An 18,055-nucleotide genomic window follows, 5' to 3' on the forward strand; every position below is an offset into this window, starting at 1 on the left:
TAAGATAATTGACTCATAGTCATATTTGCATACTGACTACAGATGTTAGTTTCTTCCAAATTTGGCTTGAGGCAAACACTAACCAGCACTGTGGTTAGGTGAGTGCATTGTTCAAATTAGCCCTTGGCTATTGTATTGTAATCTGTCTCCACTGAATCCACTTTGAGTCAGATGCTATCCCGATCCAATGTCGGGGGAAGTTTTGATATGATCCCAAGAGTGAGATTAAGATACAAGCAAAGTCAAATGCCGTATACCCAAACCAGGTTTTTATTATTTAAAAAGTGAAGAGGGGTAGCGATAGGACAGAATGGAAGGAAAGGGCAGAAATAAAGCAAGGATGCGGGATAGGGCTACAAGAATAGTCACCACCATGGATCCAGCAGCATCCCATTGGTCCTCAGTCTTCAGTTCTTTGGTGGTAGGTGCACACAGATCTGTCTTCAATGGTGGATGCACACTGAGCAAAATTTTCTGCTGCCTTTTTAAGTTCATCATATCTGCTGATTAACATATCTGCTCACCTTTAGGGTTTTTTTTCTCCGATCCCACAGGTTTTGTTGCATCTGGCTTCAGGAGAGGAAGGTTTGCCTCCTGTCAGTTTATTAGCATGCGTGGTGTCTGGCCTACACAATAGAGCCACAAATGGCTACAGGATGGGGCCAACTCAGTACAGTCTGCCCCTTTGAGGATTGTCTAAGGAGTCCGGAAAATGCAACCGCAAACAAGTGGGGGGGCTGCATTCTTCAGTACACTCCCGCTTCTCTGGGAGACACTCCCCAGACCAATTCACAGGCCGCAGCAGCTTCTCTTGGAGGTTTACACAGACACAAGCAAGCTTTGAGACAGTCATATGACATCTCAGTCTCTCACAGATGCAGCCATCACAACCAGACACATCCATTACAATTGCTGGTGGTTATCACTTGAATAAGGTTATGGGAAATACAGATCAGATTGGAGGGAGATGCCTACAGCTGCATTCCTGGATTATCTTTTTCCAGGTGCAAGACCTTACACTTGTCCCTGCTGAACTTCGTAAGGTTCTTGTCAGTCCATTCTTCCAGGTCTTCCTGCAGGGTGGCTCTCCCTTCCAAAGTGTCCACTTCTGTTGCAGGACGAGGTTGTGAGACAAGATACACACCAATATGGTTAACAGTCAAGCTCTGAAGTTTATTAGAAAAGCAAGTCCTTATATATTCTTGTACATTCTAAAAGTAACAGCAAATCTGTGTGTTGCTCTTCCGCATGCTCATTTCAAAAACTAGTTCCTCTCAGCACTTTCGATAAGGACTACTAACCGTGTGTAGCCGGTAGATAAGTTTCTGCTTTGTTATTTTAAGGAATCCCTCTTTATTTGTTTCTTCCCTAACAAGCACAAATTCTTCTGCATTTAGTCATTGTTAATCTAGACACCGTTAGTCTTCTAACAAAAATGCGTCATTAATTTAGATGTTGTTCATCTTCTAACCCAAATGCTGATGATACTTTTACATTGTCAGTGACGCAGAAGGTTTGCGACCCAGCATATGCACCCACACACTTCCCTGCTCAGTTTGGTATCATCAGCAAAATTAATCAGCAAAATTCTTCAGGGTGCACTTGATCCCACCATCCAGATCCCTTATGAAGATATTAAACAGCGCTGGGCCCAATATCAATCTCTGGGGGACCCACTTGTGACAGGGTGCCCGTGTGAAAAGGAGCTGTTCACCACCACCCTCTGGTGGGGCCTGTCAGCCAGTTCCCCACCCACCACCCACCACTTGTCTAGACCGTAACACATCAGCGGCTCTAGGAGGAGGCTGTGGGGAGCCATATCAAAAGCCTTGGAGAAATCCAGGTAGACAATGTCCACTGCTCACCCCACATCAACGGAGCAGGTTACTTTGTTGTAGAAGGCGATCAGGTTTGTCAAGCACGATTTGCCCTTAGTGAATCCGTGCTGGCTTTTCCCAGTCATGTGCTTCACTCGACTGGTGACAGCCCCCAGGAGGATTCATTCCATAACTTTCCGAGGGACTGAAGTAAGACTGATGGTGCTTCCTCCTTTAATCCCTTCTTGTTGATGGGGATGACATTAGCCTTCTTCCAATTGTCTGAGACATTGCCTGATCACAAATTCTCAAAGATTATGAAGAGCGTCCACACCATGACATGAGCCAGGTCTCTTAACACCCTCAGCAGATAGCGTCAGGACACACTGATCTGTAGGGGTCAAGCTCCTGTAATAGTTTGTGTACCAACTCCTCCTTCACTGACTATGGGTCTGTGTTTGTATCAACCTGGATTTTTGTTCCCAAGGCCTGGGGCCCAACAGTGCTGGTAAAGACAGAGGTGAAGAAAGTGTTGAGAACCTCTGCCTTTTCAGTGTCATTGGTGACTAATTCACCTTTCCTGTTTAACAGCAGGCCAGTGTTTTCCTTCCGTTTCTGCTTGCAGAAGCTTCCAAAAGAAATAGCAAAAGGACAAAGCACAGATACACCAATAAAAGGGAGTGTCACAACTGCCTTTTTCAGCAAGTGGCACAGCTGTAGAGTTTGTGCTATTACCTGAATTAAGAGGCTATGTAAAAGATTTTGTATTCTTGACTGACCCATGTTTGTTCCCCACTTTGCTTCTTGTAATAGTTTTAAATAGATCTACTAGTTTTGGTGAGTGTTGCCTAGTGTTAATATTGCCAGAATACTAGGATCTCATCTCTTCGTGTTTGTGTAACGTTCCACCTGGATTCCAAGGGTTTTAGGTGCTTTGGGATGAACTTCTGCAGCATAGACTTCAGTATCACATTCTCACAGGAATGATGCTTGCATTCTGAAGGCTGCCTTCTGCTTTTTATACTGACTTCTTTAGAGTATTGAGTCAAGCAGTGCTTCAGTCTTCACTGGCCAGAGACCAGGATATCCAACAAATAAGATACTCAGCTTTCGTGGTTGTTGAAGTAGGTCTCTCTGCTGTGAGGGATGGTTCATCTAGGCAGGAGACGAGAGTTTTGCTGAAGGACCCTGGAAGGAGCTAGAGGACCAACACCTTCCTAGACTCTACTACCACCTGCTAGACAAACCTGTGCTCACCTGCTCCAGGTATGGCTGTCCTGTCTTTGTGGAGTACATATGGAAAAAAGCCCAGGGCCTACATCGGTCAGTGTATGCTGACTCCTGTCTTCCCTGTTCCAGTTTAGCACACTTTTGGAGTGGGCTAACTGTGTCCATACTATGCAGCACTTGGCCAAGGATATGTGTGACATCCAGGTAGCTCTAAGGCATAACTGTTCAGGATGGAGTCAGCAGCTGGAGTTTTTTTAGTTCAAAATACCAGAGATAGTAAGTACAATTTTATAACTGTCCTGCCAGTCAGTCATGTTCCTGCTCTGGGCTGTGGGGAACTACTTCACTTAGTTCCCAGGGAGCCGCAAAACAAACTGCCACAGTCAGGGAGTGGGGTCTGACAGTAAAGTAGGAATGAGGCAAATGGAGAAGGGTGGTAAATCCCACCAACAGATGCAGTGAGACCCCTGCCTTTAACACCCTCTTCCAGTCATACACAGCTGAATGTGGTATGCTCAGCTACCCTTTGATTAAGGGTAAAAACATGCATGGAATGAAAGTTAGGACTTTCAGAGCCTGTTGTTTTGGGTTTTTTTTTTTTTTTTTTAAATAGTCTGTAAACTTTGTTACACTCAGAATCTTCTTTATCGGCAAAGAGGAGGCACACCTTGTATATATAAAACTAAGAATTTAATGTTACTGTGACTGAAATCTTAGTCTAAACTTTATCAACAGTCCAGATGTAATTATTACAGAAAATAAGTAATTCTGTGCAAAAACCTCCAATATTAATAATAATAATAATAATAATAATAATAATAATAATAATGATGCAGTTCCAATTGTTGCATGCAAGCTTCTCAGTTTCTACCCCTTTTCTGGTACTGTGCTCACTCTTCTTCTTGTCCTCTGGTTCCCAAGGTTGATGGTTTCATTTTGATGTCGTTGGTGGGAATGTTATGGAAAGTTGTCAGTATCTGGGATCTTTCACTTGGAAGGATAAGATGTCCATGTTGATGATTTCTTCTTCACTCTAAGACCCACTTGGAGTTTCTTTTATATGTTAGCTAAGACACTTCCACATGTTTCTCTTTCTTCATTGGTCTGGTGTTCCACATTACATCTGACGTTACTGTATATGATGCTTTTTAAGTGTGCTAAATACTATTATTTTGTTTTCTTTGTTACCCGTAAAAACAGCTTTTTCCAGTTTCCCTGTCTGCAGATCTGCATTTCTCTCACTGGCCAGTGATAAGATGCTTACAGCTGTGGGGCCTTCGATGTCAAGCCTGTGCCCCATCTCTTAGCATCCCCTGCCTGTACTTCTCTATGCCACATTCTGGGTCTCCTCAGGGTCTCTCTGTCATGGCAGGTCTGTACCATATCATTAAGTTACAGTTGTAAAACCATGATGGTACTGTACAAAGACATAAGAAATAAAGAAAATTAGCCATAGCCCCTGGTTGATGAGAAAAGTTTTTCATGCTCTACCCTAGAAACCCTTTATGGTGTGAGGAGCTGGGCAGGCTTTGTGCTGCTTCTTTCCAGTGCACTCTAACTCTAGCTTTTCTTCAGTGTCACTTTTGGATTTTAATACAGTTGCAGATATTATTCACAGTTGGCTCTTTGGATTATGTTAATTGAAATCTGTGCAACTGCCAAAACCAATTACCCTCATATTGCCTACTCAATGCCTTTGCGGCAGGATAAATGCTTTTATAGACTCATTTACAAAGGGTAATGGTGAGTAGGCTTTGTTTCATCTTTAAAATTAAGAGTTTGATTTTTATTTGGATCTAAATAAAATTCTGCTCTGAAAATTTTGTTGTTTAAATCACATCTAATTCACATGTAGTGTGGTTCTTGTATGATAGGATGCTCTGTTGCCCATTGGCCAAGCAATCGCTTGGGGGAGACAGGCCAGCTGTGTAATCCAGTGGTCTCAGTAGTGGTTGTGACACTGGAGCTCCTAGGCTCTCTGCTCTGCTACCAGCCCACTGTGGGGTTATAAAGGAAATGTTATAACTCATTATTTTCTCCACTTGAGTCATAACAATTTGTATTTCAAAGTGAGCCATATTTTGTAAACATAAAAATGTATTGGTCTGCTAATTTTTCATTCTTTTTAATATGTATCTTTTGGAATAAAAATAATTCCTGACACCTTGTTAATAACAGTGGTTTTACATGGCTTAGCTTGTACAAAGAGGAACAACACTGAAAGTCACAGCCTCACATCTCTGCTACAGTTTGTTCTCCTCTAAAAATATTTAATTTCTGAATTCTTATTGTCAAGTCAATAAGTAATGGTCCTTTAGAAATAGGGCTTGAGAATACTGGGTCAAAGTCATGATGGCTGCTTCATTGTTTAATACACAGGAAGCAGATGGTCGAAGTGAATAGTTAATTTTCACAATGAAGGGAATCATGAGAGGAGTATAGGAATCTCTGTAGAGACTTGTGCTCCTTAAGGTGTTCATAACAGGTATGGAAATGGGGATGAGCAACAGATAATGTGATAAAGCTGGGCTTTCCAGCAGAACTAGGAAAACCAGATGAAAGCAGCAAGTAGCAGACTTAAAAAGCAAGCAGAAGTTCTTTGCATTAGCATGAAGTTATACCATGGGAGTCCTTGTTGTGAAAGTTGTGCATGCTAAATATGTGCATGGATTCCAAAATGACTGAACAAATTTGTGGAGAAAAAGGTTCAATGATATTAAATAAAAAGCATAGAGTTTATGGTTCAAGTCCCTGTGGCAAGCTGAGAGGGCGTCCTGGAGAAAACTCATAAATATCTGCTTTTGAATACTGTTGGAGAGAGATATTCAGCTAGGTGGACCTTTGATCTGAGCTGAAAGGCATACACTAATGTTCTTCTAAAGAAAATCAATAAACCTATGGGAGCTCGGTCCCCCAGCCCTTCATTTTCCTTCCTTATTCTCTAGTATCCCCTTCTTTCCTGTCACAAAGTCAAACACCTTTTCCAAGTAATTCCTCTGCTTTTCCCATCCATCCCACCCAATGTTATCTGGGATCCATCCTAAAGCTGTTGCCAATGTTTCTAATGCTGTCTCCTTTGTTTGATTTATCATCTTCCTCTCTGTCCTCTGGGTTATTTGTCCTGTCTGTCTCTCAGTTCTCAAAAAGATTGTTGTGGATTAAACCCAACCGGCAGCCAAACACTGCGCAGCTGTTTGCTCTCTCTCCCCTTCCTGGGGATGGGGGAGAATTGGACAGGTAAAGGTAGGGAGACCCATAGGTTGAGGTAAAAACGGTTTAATAATTGTAATAAAATAAAACAATAACAATAATAGAAAGTACAAATGGGTAGTGCACAATGTAGCTGCTCACCAACTGCTGACTGATACCCAGCCTGTTCCTGGCTAGCGATCCTGAAATACCAAGATCCCGCAGTCATAATCCCAGAAGTAAGAGAGCACCCTTCCTTCTCGGCCACCCTTCATCCGTATACTGAGCATGATGTTACATGATAGAGAATATTCCATTGGCCAGTCTGGGTCCGGTGCTCTGGCCGTGCTCCCTCCCAGCTTCTTGTGCACCTGCACACGGGCAGGACAGGGGGAGTTGGAAGGACCTTGATCTCTTAGCAACAACTGTAAACATCACTGTATTATCAGCATTCTTCTCATACCAAATCCTTACTGAATCCAAAACACAGCACCATTTAGCTGCTAAGAAGAAAAATTAAATCTATCCCAGCCAAAGCCAGGACAGGAATCTTCTTCATTTCCTCCCTCACTTTCTGTAAAGTTTTCATAAAGCTTTGTCACCAGTGCCCTTCTGTTATTCCTTAACCTCTGGGTAATCTCTCTTAGAAATATTCTATAAGGCTCCCTGTAAACGGCTATTTCACTGTTTTCCTTAAAGGCTGTCATACAATTTTTTCTGTGCTGTGATGTGCTCAGGGAGGTTGGCAGTTGTTGACTTCCCAGCTCCTCATCAGTGTTTTCCATGTTTATTCAGCACTTGTGGTTTTGTAGGTGTGGATCTGCTGTCTTCAGGCTCACCGTGACATGCAGGCATATGGGGCAAGACCAGCCTATCTGTGTGTTTGTGTAAGGCACTAGAACCCTGTGTGTGTGACATTTAGGTATATAAGAGATAGGCAGTAGCAAGGATAGAGTCTAGCATTTCTTCATGATGATAAACTGCTGTCTTGTATAATGAAAGTGACTGCCTTTCATTCAAATGATTTGTAGACAAAATATTTGGCTTTTGAAATATATTGCTGAAGGAAACATTAATAAGCACATAAAACTTTTATTCTGCTTTGGTTAAATTAGGAAACGAGGTGCTTTGAAGGTTTACACTGAGTATGTTCTCACTTCAGGGCCAAAGTGGACCTTCAGGAGGAAAGGCAGTACCACCAAGACCTCCTAAAGCGGTATCTAGAAAACGGGTAAGATCCACAAATCCACAAGTCCTAAAAAAATATTTTTTTCCTTCTTTATCTATGATATGCAGTCTGGATTCATCTGAACAATGGCTTGTTTTATGGAATTGGTAAACATTCCAATTGATTTAACTGTAAGAAGTTGCTCTAGATTTCCACTGAGAAGAGAATTACACCAGCAAGTTAGAATGAAATTGGCAGCTAAAACAAGGCACAAATTAAGTAAAATGCAATATGAACAGATTCAAATGAAATGTTTGGGATGTAAATTCCAACATATAAACTGACACAGACTGTGAGAAAACTTCCTGCTCTGTTTAAAAAATTCAAAACATAGCCCATATTAATTTAATGAACATAGAAATACAAGCATTTGAGGAAATATCATTAAGTTTTTCACTGTAAGCCTCATGATAATGTTTTTACTGTTGGGCAAATAAATGCTTAGAATATGCTTATTTATTCTACCCAAATCATGGTCTTGCTAAATATTCCTCTTCTGACCCTTTAAAAATAAGAAGTTACTTACTTTTAAATTAAAACCATACATAAAAATGTTAAACCCAAACCACTTTTTATCTGATTCACTAGGGAAAACAGCCACTGAACTAACTGGCATTGACTTGTGTATGATAAATGTCCTATAAGCAGGTGTTCATGTGGGGATAGGTAACTCACAACTGTTTTGCTGTCATAGTCTCTCATGTATCAGAGCGCCTCACCTTCCTTACAGCTTGGCTTTTTTCAGTTCCCTTAGGGAAAAAAACCCAGGCTGCAGCCTGTGAATTTCCCTGGGTGCCTGGCATATGTAGAACTCTCTTACTTTCAGCCAGTGCACATTTTCACACGGCATTGTGCTTTTGAGTTTGTGGTGCTCTGCAGATAGCAAAGCTCTGCTGTGTCCAGTTTCTGTACCTGCCATCAGCCTTCAGTTATACCCTGGATTTATCAGCATCTCTGTATGGGTATAAAATCCAGCAGACCTGAGATAACTGTATTTAAAAGAATGTAATCAACCCATTACACATTTTAAACTTAGGGAGAATTTTTGCCTGGAGCAGTAAAACACTCTAATCAACAACTTTGTGTTCTGACAGTTTATTTGTAATGAAAATTAGTTGAAATTCATTCCTGTGGTGTTTAATTTCCCTGCTAATGATATCATTAACATTAATCCAAGCCCAGCCCAAGGAGAGCAGCTCTCTGTGTTGGGAGAATGCAGACCTGCTGGCCTTTGCAATAAAATGGTTAACATTCATCCAGGAGCCAAATCCCTGCAGCTTTGTGTCTTTAACTATTTTCTAAGTGTACCTTATAGAAAAGCACTTCAGAAGTATCACAGAATGATCTCAGTTGGAAAAGACCTTGAAGATCATCCAGTCCAACCATTAACCTCACACTGACCGTTCTCAACTCAACCAGATCCCTCAGTGCTGGGTCAACCCAACTTTTAAACCCCTCCAGGGATGAGGACTCCACCACTGCCCTGGGCAGCCCATTCCAACGCCCAACAACCCCTTCTCTAAAGAAATGCTTCCTAATATCCAGTCTAAACCTTCCCTGACACAATTTGAGGCCATTACCTCTTGTCTTATCGCTTCTTACTTGGTTAAAGAGACTCATCCCCAGCTCTCTGAACCCTCCTTTCAGGGAGCCCCTCAGCCTCCTCTTCTCCAGACTAAACCCCCCAGTTCCCTCAGCTGCTCCTCGTATGACCTGTGCTCCAGACCCTGCACCAGCTCCGTTGCCCTTCTCTGGACACGCTCGAGTCATTCAATGGCCTTTTTGTAGTGAGGGGCCCAAAACTGAACACAGGAATCGAGGTGCAGCCTCACCAGTGCCAGTACAGGGGTAAGATCCCTTCCCTGTCCCTGCTGGCCACGCCAGTGCTGACACAAGCCAGGATGCCATTGGCCTTCTTGGCCCCCTGGGCACACTGCTGGCTCCTGTTCAGCCGGCTGTCAATCACCCCCCAGGTCCCTCTCTGACTGGCAGCTCTCCAGCCACTCCTCCCCAAGCCTGTAGCCCTGCTGGGGGTTGTTGTGGCCCAAGGGCAGCCCCCGGCATTTGCCCTCAGTGAAACTCCCCCAGTTGTGTTCAGCCCATGGCTCCAGCCTGTCCAGGTCTCTCTGCAGAGTCTCCCTACCCTCGAGCAGATCAACACTCCAAATCAACAAGTAGTTGCAATTCTTTGACTTGTGCCATTGAGTAGTCCTAAAGTATGGCTTATTTGGGTGTCATATAGTCAAAAGAAACAGAATTGCCAACTTTTAAACTGAAATTGAAGTGAAGTTACTTGAGTTTTGTTGTTGGAGTTACTCCAGTTTTGTTACAGACCAGGAATTATCTTCAGACAGTATGTCCTCCAACCCACTGAATTCTTGATGGCAAGTGTAGCTATTCAATAATCTTCAGATTTTGGCCTGCCATTTGGGTTTATCTGCTCTGCTCAAACCACAAATGAGTAGGGAAATGATGTTTTTTCCTCCTTGCTCCATGCCTGGAGAAGTGCTGCTTTGGGAAGGAGCAAAACATTCACAGTCTTGATGCACTAATGAGCTTGTCATTCTTGTGCTAGGATGAAGATGTCTCCATGGAAGCGGGAGATGGGGTAGATGAATGGGCAGCAGCAAAGACTCTAGTCAAACCCCCAGATCAACTGGAGCTGACTGAAGCTGTGAGTAAAACAGTGCTTGTAGCTGTCATAAGAAATGTACAAAACTCCAAGCCAAAGCCTACCTCTCACCTGTTTGTTTGGGGGAAATTCTGTGAGTAGAACTCCAGTAGTTGCTGAAGTACAGTGTCTGCAGCATAAACTGAAATGACTTTCAGCAGAAAAACAGGGAGAATGTGCTTTGAAACACAGTTCTGGGCTTAAGACAATGCCACTGTGTGGAATTGATTCAAGAGGGGAATGTGGCTGGGGCTTCACTCAGGTAAGGAGGACTTCAGAGCCAACCTTGAGCTTTTCAGGTGCCTGTGTGTGATACACGGGACAGGGAGGTGTCCTACAGTTTTATGGCCATTTCTTCTCATCTTTGTTCAGTAGTATTGCAGACAGTCATACTTCCAAGAGCAGTTGTCTCTCTCTTCTCACAGCCTTGTAAAACTCTAGCATTGCTCCCTGTTTTCTGTGTAGCTCTCAAAAGGAAGCTATATTGAATTGCTCCTGACTCAGGTTGTGAAGACAGTTAACACCAGTACTGGTTTTTGTTTGCAGGTCAATCCTGCAAGCACTGCTACTGAGCTTATTGTTTACTCTAGTTTTGGACAGTGTACTCTTCAAGACACAGATTGTCTTTTTTGCCCTATAGAATGCAGCTAGCATTTTCCAAGTGCTACCATATCTTAGATAAGAATTAACATGACAGTTAAAGAATTCAAGAAAGTCCATTGAAATACTGTGGTAGGAAGTAGGATGACTGTTCAGGATTCCACTCTGAGCTAGCTTGGCTCCAAACATTGTTCTTGTGGAGGCATCAGCTGTACATGAGGTATCTGCAGTGAACTGAACATCATAGAACTGAGCATAAACCTGCTGATTTTTGCATGCTGTAGGTTGAATTAATAGCGGAGTTTTATTTATTGTATTTGTTTCCATTCCAAAGGAATTAAAAGAGGAAATTACACGCATCCTGACTGCTAATAATCCCCATGCTCCCCAGAATATCGTCAGATACAGCTTTAAAGTAAGTGTGGCATGACCTATAAAATTAGGATGAGATCTTTTGCAATTAACCAGTTCTGTGTTTTCCTTTGATTTATAACCAGGTAAATTTCCTTTTAATGTGGCTTCATCTTGTTACATATTTACTGCCAATGGTTCCTAAAGGGTTTTTGCGGAGTGTGAAAGTCTGAAAGTATTGACGTATTTATTCAGAGGCAGGATATAACAATTACTCAACAAGATCTGGCAGTGAACATAATTAGTGTGGTTAATCTCAGATGATAATTTTTCTGCATTATGTGGTGGGTAGAGGACAAAAGGCAATGCTTTATTCAGTCTGTAAGACAGTCATGCTTCAGTATCCTCACATCAAGATTCAGTTGTTTGAATTATAGGAGAGCTTAGAAATGTGCTTTGTGAAATCACTGACGAGAGCTGTATTCATGATGAGTAGGAGTGAGCAGGGGAGGGTGTATCAAAGACTGGCAGGAAACATCCAAGAAGGTGTGACACCTTCACATTTGTATGTGCAGAGCATATGCTGAATTACTGTGGAGCGGCCTCCTCCTCTGCTAGCATGTACAGCTAGCAACACAGGCTGCTGCAGGGGGAGAGTGGAATGATGGTTTTGCCTCCTGCTTCTCCCTGGGAAGGGTTACACCCAAAAGAAAGGACACAGGGGCAGCTCCTCCAGCTCTGGCATTGGATTATCCCCAATTTAGACAGGGAACAGACAACCAGGTGAAATATTCCTGAGCCTGTCTCATCTCTGTCCTACTATAACTAGTTTGACCAATCTCACTATTATGTGAGATCCCCCAAGAGAAGAAATCAGTCTCATGGAAGTGAATAAGGCCACTTTCTCTTCTGTTTGGAGTTGATGTTTTCCATGTTTATGGGATAAAAACAAGTGATGAATGATCCATATCTTCAAATCCTCCACAGCGAATGAAATGGGCTCAATGCTATGCTGTGACTGATACAGAAAGCAGTCATATTTTTAAGAAAAAACTTTTGAAGCATCTGTGGTCTGCAGTGGCTTGTGTTTGCTTTTAGATGCAGATAAAAATCTTGATACAGAGTTTGATCCTAGGTGTGTGCCTGCACTGTACACTGGTCCACAAGCAAGTGCCAATCAAGCTGACATCAAACAGCTGAATTAGTACAGTGCTTATAACCTGGGCATGGAGCTAGCAGCCTGTACTGTCTCCAGATCAGAGCTGCTCTCTATGTATGGTGCTACTCTTGTGTAGGTACAACAACTCACTCAGGGATCTCTGCCCAACAGGACATGAGAGTCTCTTAGGAAGTGCTGTGTATAGAGGTCCACTAGAACTAAGTTTTAAGCTCACTCATTGTGGTAGTGGTGGAGAACTAGAGGTTTCATGTTCTTGCTTCTTTTTGTTGTATTTTTAATTTATGACTCTCAAAGTCCTGAGATATAAGTACCTGCTGGAAGAAATTCAGTGTGAATATGCCAATAACAAACATATGTTTATCAGTATGGATCTTCTTAGCTTAGCAATTCAGGCTTCATTGTATTTCTGGTTTAAAATAAATTTTTTCCCACACTGGTTTTGTTGATTTTTTCCTATTTGTAGAAACGAGCATACAAACCAATAAACTATGTGGATCAAATGGCTGTTCACTTCTCTTTGAATGGAAACATGATACCTAAAGATTCAGATGAAGGCAGACGGCAAAGTATCAGATTAAGCACTGCTGCAGGTAGGTTTATTATCTGAAACCACAATAATTTTCAGCTATGCACAGGTACTACTTATTCAATGTGAGGAAATTAATATGCTTCACCACAGAATTTAACAGCTCCTATTCTGGCTTGCATCCTTCTCAGGAAACAAAACCAGAAAAAAACCCCAGTCAGTCAGATGTTTGCCACAGTGTAGGAAATGGTGCATGCGTTTTGAGCCATGTGAACACTAACACTGAAATTTTCAGAGCTATTTAGAGTCTTTTAAACATCTGCTACCATCAGTTAGACATACATGTCTAAACTCCTCAGCCTGCCTTGAAAATTTCAGCCATGATTTCAAGTATTAAAGCAGAATTGTTTGGAGGCTGGGTGATCATTCAGGAAACTATCATATATTTGACTAATTCTTACACTCTTACCAGGACATCTACTTCTGGACAATGTGTGATACAAGCTATTGAGCTAGTTGTACCATTGATCTGAGCTATCACTATTCTTAGGTTTTCAGTTAAAAAGACACCTTAATCAGAGGCTGAAAAGCTCTGTTGTTAGCAAAGAGCTCTAGGTTTGAATTTTCATCAGGAAAAGATGTACTGCCTAGTGATTATCTTGTATTTCTGCTGTATGTGAAAGGAGAAGTTGGGTCACCAAGAGTGTCCTTTCAATGTGGTAACTATCAGGCACAATGATAATGTTGAATAAGCTCCTGTGAATGGTTGTTACTTGCAGCTTCTGAGGGTCAGTGCTTCTTATTTTACACTTAACAAAATGTTCACGATGATTGGAAGTAGGACAAAGTGCTGAATGGGATCTTCAATGCCATGAAAGCATGTATTGTTGTTGGTAGCAGATTCCAAACCAGCTAGTTTCAAGCACCTTGATCCTAGCATGACTACACACTCAAGGCAGTGATTGGAATGTAGACATCCATCATTCTCTAACAAGACTAGTCTATTCATGTAAATACAAACAAACCATGGTGTAACTCCTGTGTGCCTTGAAAGTACTCTTTATGGCTTTGCATAATTGCAGCCGTTTTTGAAGGCCACAGAGGTCCAGAACTGAAGGGATACCCAGAAACAAAGATGCTCAGATCAGGAGCTGATTTCAGAAGTCTGATCTGAGTCAAAATCAGATGTTTTACTTCAGCCCAGCCAGAATTACAGCAATATCGTTCTAGTAGTAACCTTGTCCCTTTTGTGGCTTTGAACAAACAATCACCCTTCAAACTGAGGATTGGTTACTGCGTTGTATAATGAGATAGCACTACAGAAGGATGCATCTGTATATTAATGCTTCAGAAGTTAGAAGGGTCTGCAGAATATGGGATAATATGTCCTATTATCCCAGGCTTATTCACTTAACCTTTCTATCATCAGAAAAGGCTCCTGTTGAGACTTCGGCAGTAACATCTGAAGAGGCAGAGATTAAAGATGAAGCAAGCACAGGAAATACTCAGGTAATTTTCCATAGTCAGCTGAGAGCTGTCCATTTTGTTTTTAATATTAGATTTTAAATTCTTTTATTATAAAATGGCTTTGCTGAGAAGCTTCTGTGATTGATTCTTTTATGCCTGAGACGTCTCTGCTGTAGGTAAGATCCTGCAGATTCTACTGAACAGCTGGGGTTCTCCTGCCATTTTTAGTTTTGGATAATCTCTGTAAGGTGATGAGGTCCCTCACACCAGATCTGTCTTTATCCAGATATTATATCAAGATACAGTGGAATTCACTGGGGTCTGGAATCCTCCTGGACAGTATGTTCATTCCTGAAAGAAAAGTTGGTGAAAAACAAAGTGTGGAGGAATCAAAGCAGCAGGCATAACTATGTGAAATAATCAGTGGCCTGATTTAAAGGCAGCTGGCTGATCAGGAACGGAGTATGCTGTGAGAAGTTTGTTCTTATCTACACAATCAAGTTCAGAGAAGTTTCAGATAAAGCTCACTGTCTAGGAAGGAAATGAAAACACAGGGTAGTGGGACTTTAATACAGTCTTCTTGTCTCTGAGTCCATTTTATCAAAGGCAGTCATGCTATATTATCTCACTCATGTTAGTCTTTGTTTTAAAGTAACTTCAGTTCCTGGTTTTCCATATTCCCATTTAGAGACTGTTTCAGAATTTCTTTGCTTTGATTGCTGGAAGTCTCCTAATTTCCATCTTAAATACTGAATTTTCAAATACAGTCTCCTTCACTAGGCAGAGGAAATCTAGCAGTCTAAGAAGAAGTACTTCTGAAGAAAAAATGTCTGGTTCTTTCAGGGTGAAGTCACTGCTCTATTTTCTTGCAGGCTGCAGGAGAGGAAGAGGCAGGGGGGTCAGGAACAGCAGAAACAACTGAGAGAGCAGAAGCAGAAGAGCCTCCCCCCTCAGGAGTAAAGGAGCAGAAGCTTGCAAACCAGTTCAACTTCACTGAGAGAGCTTCAAGGACACTCAACAACCCTATGCAGGTGTGCTGTCATTTCCTCCCATGACTTGGAGGATCTTTGCTTTGGGAAGGCACATGGGTCTTCTATGTTTATGTCATATACTATGTTCTCTGTAGGTACTGTTAGGGGAAAGAAAAGCAGTTTTTATCTTAGTAAAACATTTGGGGTGATGGAAATAGTGACAGGGGAATTCTTGCCTCATGGATTCTTGGACAACCTATGAGAAGTTTTGGTGCTACTGTAAATCCTTAAACCTCTACTTAGATATAACATTTTTCATGAATATTTTCTCATCTGAAGAAGTGTGGAGCAATGGTTTGGGTAGTAGCAGAGGTCTTAGAATCATGAGTTCAACTTCCTTTTGCCACAGAGTCCCTTTATGGCTTGTACTTCAATTCTTACCCATGGAGTGGGGATATAAGTACCCCTATATTAAAAGGATAAAGGTATTTGCGCTTGTGTTAAGCACAGGTACTACAGTAACAGATTCATGTAAATGTGACAAGTCTTTACTGCTGCTACATGGTACATCTCCCTCCCACTCTTTGCATGCACTTTCCAGTCAATACAGACCCAAGACTTTATGTTCATTGCCTAAGCTTTTTGCTGAGCCTGCAACCATTCTCAGCGAGTTGTCTTCACAGGGCCTTCTGACCAAGCAATACCAGTGATGTTGGCCCCCGGTTGAGTGTTCAAAAAGGAGCTTTCTGAATTGGAGATACAGCTGTCAGAGAGAAATTTCTATTGTTTTCCTTGCTGCCCTGGAATCAGAGTATATACAGCTTAGCCAGAGAGCCTGCCTGCCTTCTTTCAGTCATTACACCTAAAATGAGATGCCTTTAACATCTGGTGGGCTTGGAGAGATCTAAGAGTTACTGTGTTGCTGAAGCTACTAACTCCTAGAAGGAATACCATCCCTGCCCACTAGTAGAGATGGAGGATCTCAGGAGAGTTTATCAAACAGTGGGGTGCTTACTGCAAAGTCTGAGCTAAGATTCTGCATCTTTCAAAAATCCCTGCAGAGGCCACAGAGTATTATTCCTCTGTCCCCAGATCTGCATATTCTCTTCTCATTGATTTTATGGGAAGAGGCTTCTGTGCCTCTGTGTGATTCTGCCTTTGAAAGCAGAATATATAGACCTTAAATAGCTATGAAGTACTGCTCTGTGCTGTACAGTGTGTGCAGTTTCCACCTCTGAGACTGCTTCATTTCAGAGGTCAGTGAAATGCTACAGGCAGCTTCTTAAAAATGTCCTGACACAACAGTTTTCTGAAAGAATATGCTGTTCCATGAAATGAAAGTTTCACAGAAATACATCAATTTATTTCAGAATGTTGATGTAAAAATATTATTTCAGTAACATTAAATGAATTGTTTATAGGTTATCATTCTGTTCAACTCTTTTGTTTAGACTGCTGTACCCAAGTAGGGTTTTCATATATAGGTCAAAACTTTTCAAATTTGGTAGGATATCATAACTGATACCATAATTGGTAGCAGAATGTTTCACATGGTAGAGGTGAAACAAACCATTTCAACTCCTTCAAAATGAAATATTAAAATTAAATATTTTCAGTATGTGGGAGAAAAATCAGAAGGTCTTGTGAATCTTCTTTTTGTCCACAAGGAAATCTATTTGTAATTGCATGGTCACCGATAATGTTTGTGTAATGCTCTGGGAGTCATTTGGATGTTGAATTAATCTTAGATCAATATTATTCTAACTGACCTAACCTGCTATGAGAAGGCTGTTTCCACAGCTGGACTATGTCACTGCAAATCAATACAAAGATTATGCTTCTTTATGCTTTTTTCTTTATTCAGGAAAGAGCATGTCAAACGGAGCCGACACCTTATAAAAATTTCTCTGCCACTGCTAACCAGGTATATCGTTGTTACTTTTAAAGGTTTTTAGAGTATATTTAGGAAACTGAGATGTGAGAAAGGCAAAACCAAATTGCTATGTTTGCATTCCTTGCAGTAGAGTGAACTCCCATGTGGGTGTTGATCTCTGGTTTAAATCTGACAGCAAACTAGTGTGGCCCTCTTTTCTGCCGTAATGGGTGAACTTGCTAATGGTTTATATTTCTAAGGTAAAGTGTCTTGGTTTAGCTGCTTTTAATTGATCTATTGTTTGCCAGCCACCCTGGCCAGTCTGCTTTAGAGAGTCTTAAACAAGTGGACATGGGGAAACCACAGTGTGAGAATGGTTCTGGACTGAGCAAGAGGTGGGCTGCAGCTTGCAGGCACTGACTTCTCAGGGGACACAGCTGTCTTTGGGGTGGAGACTGTCCCATTACTGAAGATCTTCCATGACTGTGGTGGGTGAGCTGGTTATTTAGGAGGAGCTGTGATCCAGCATTCAATACCTGGTCAGCTGCAGGACATTTCCATCAGCGGATCCCATCAGAGGCAGGTTCAATTGGATCTCAAAATGCAAGAACAAAATAACGAAAAAGCACTTAGGGCATGTCTGCATGCTAGCTACACCTTGAGCACTGTGTTTAGAGAGTGGAGACCTCTGAAGATTTTGTACAGCTGGAGATTTACAAGGGTTCATGGAGTTTTGGGGAGTGTTGCTAAGAATTTTATATACGCAGTCTCTGTTTTTTACTTTGTCTAAGTTTAGCTATATGCTAAAGCAGGTTTCTAAAGCCTGAAGCTGAACCCAGTGAGAACTACAGCATAAGGAATGTGGAAGGCCCACTTTAAGCCTGTTGCAATAGACTTAGCTCTGTTTCATGTAGTGGGAATATGCCTATTTATTCATGATGAAGAAATCTAC

General features: G+C 41.7%; 1 protein-coding gene across 3 annotated transcripts in view; it reads left to right on the plus strand.

The window, feature by feature from the left end:
• DNAI1 (dynein axonemal intermediate chain 1) overlaps positions 1-18,055 on the plus strand; it is a 176,684-nt gene that overhangs the window by 11,422 nt on the left and 147,207 nt on the right. For 2 of the 3 annotated variants that reach the window (XM_074932950.1, XM_074932953.1), the window contains exons 2-8: positions 7,399-7,467; positions 10,040-10,138; positions 11,070-11,150; positions 12,730-12,856; positions 14,222-14,301; positions 15,132-15,290; positions 17,095-17,154. In XM_074932950.1, coding sequence (XP_074789051.1) covers positions 7,399-7,467; positions 10,040-10,138; positions 11,070-11,150; positions 12,730-12,856; positions 14,222-14,301; positions 15,132-15,290; positions 17,095-17,154 — 675 coding nt within the window. The remainder of the gene's footprint in view (positions 1-7,398; positions 7,468-10,039; positions 10,139-11,069; positions 11,151-12,729; positions 12,857-14,221; positions 14,302-15,131; positions 15,291-17,094; positions 17,155-18,055) is intronic. The other variant, XM_074932951.1, reaches the window with a different exon arrangement.

The sequence above is a fragment of the Athene noctua genome, chromosome Z (assembly GCF_965140245.1).
Source record: "Athene noctua chromosome Z, bAthNoc1.hap1.1, whole genome shotgun sequence".
Lineage (NCBI taxonomy): Eukaryota > Metazoa > Chordata > Aves > Strigiformes > Strigidae > Athene > Athene noctua.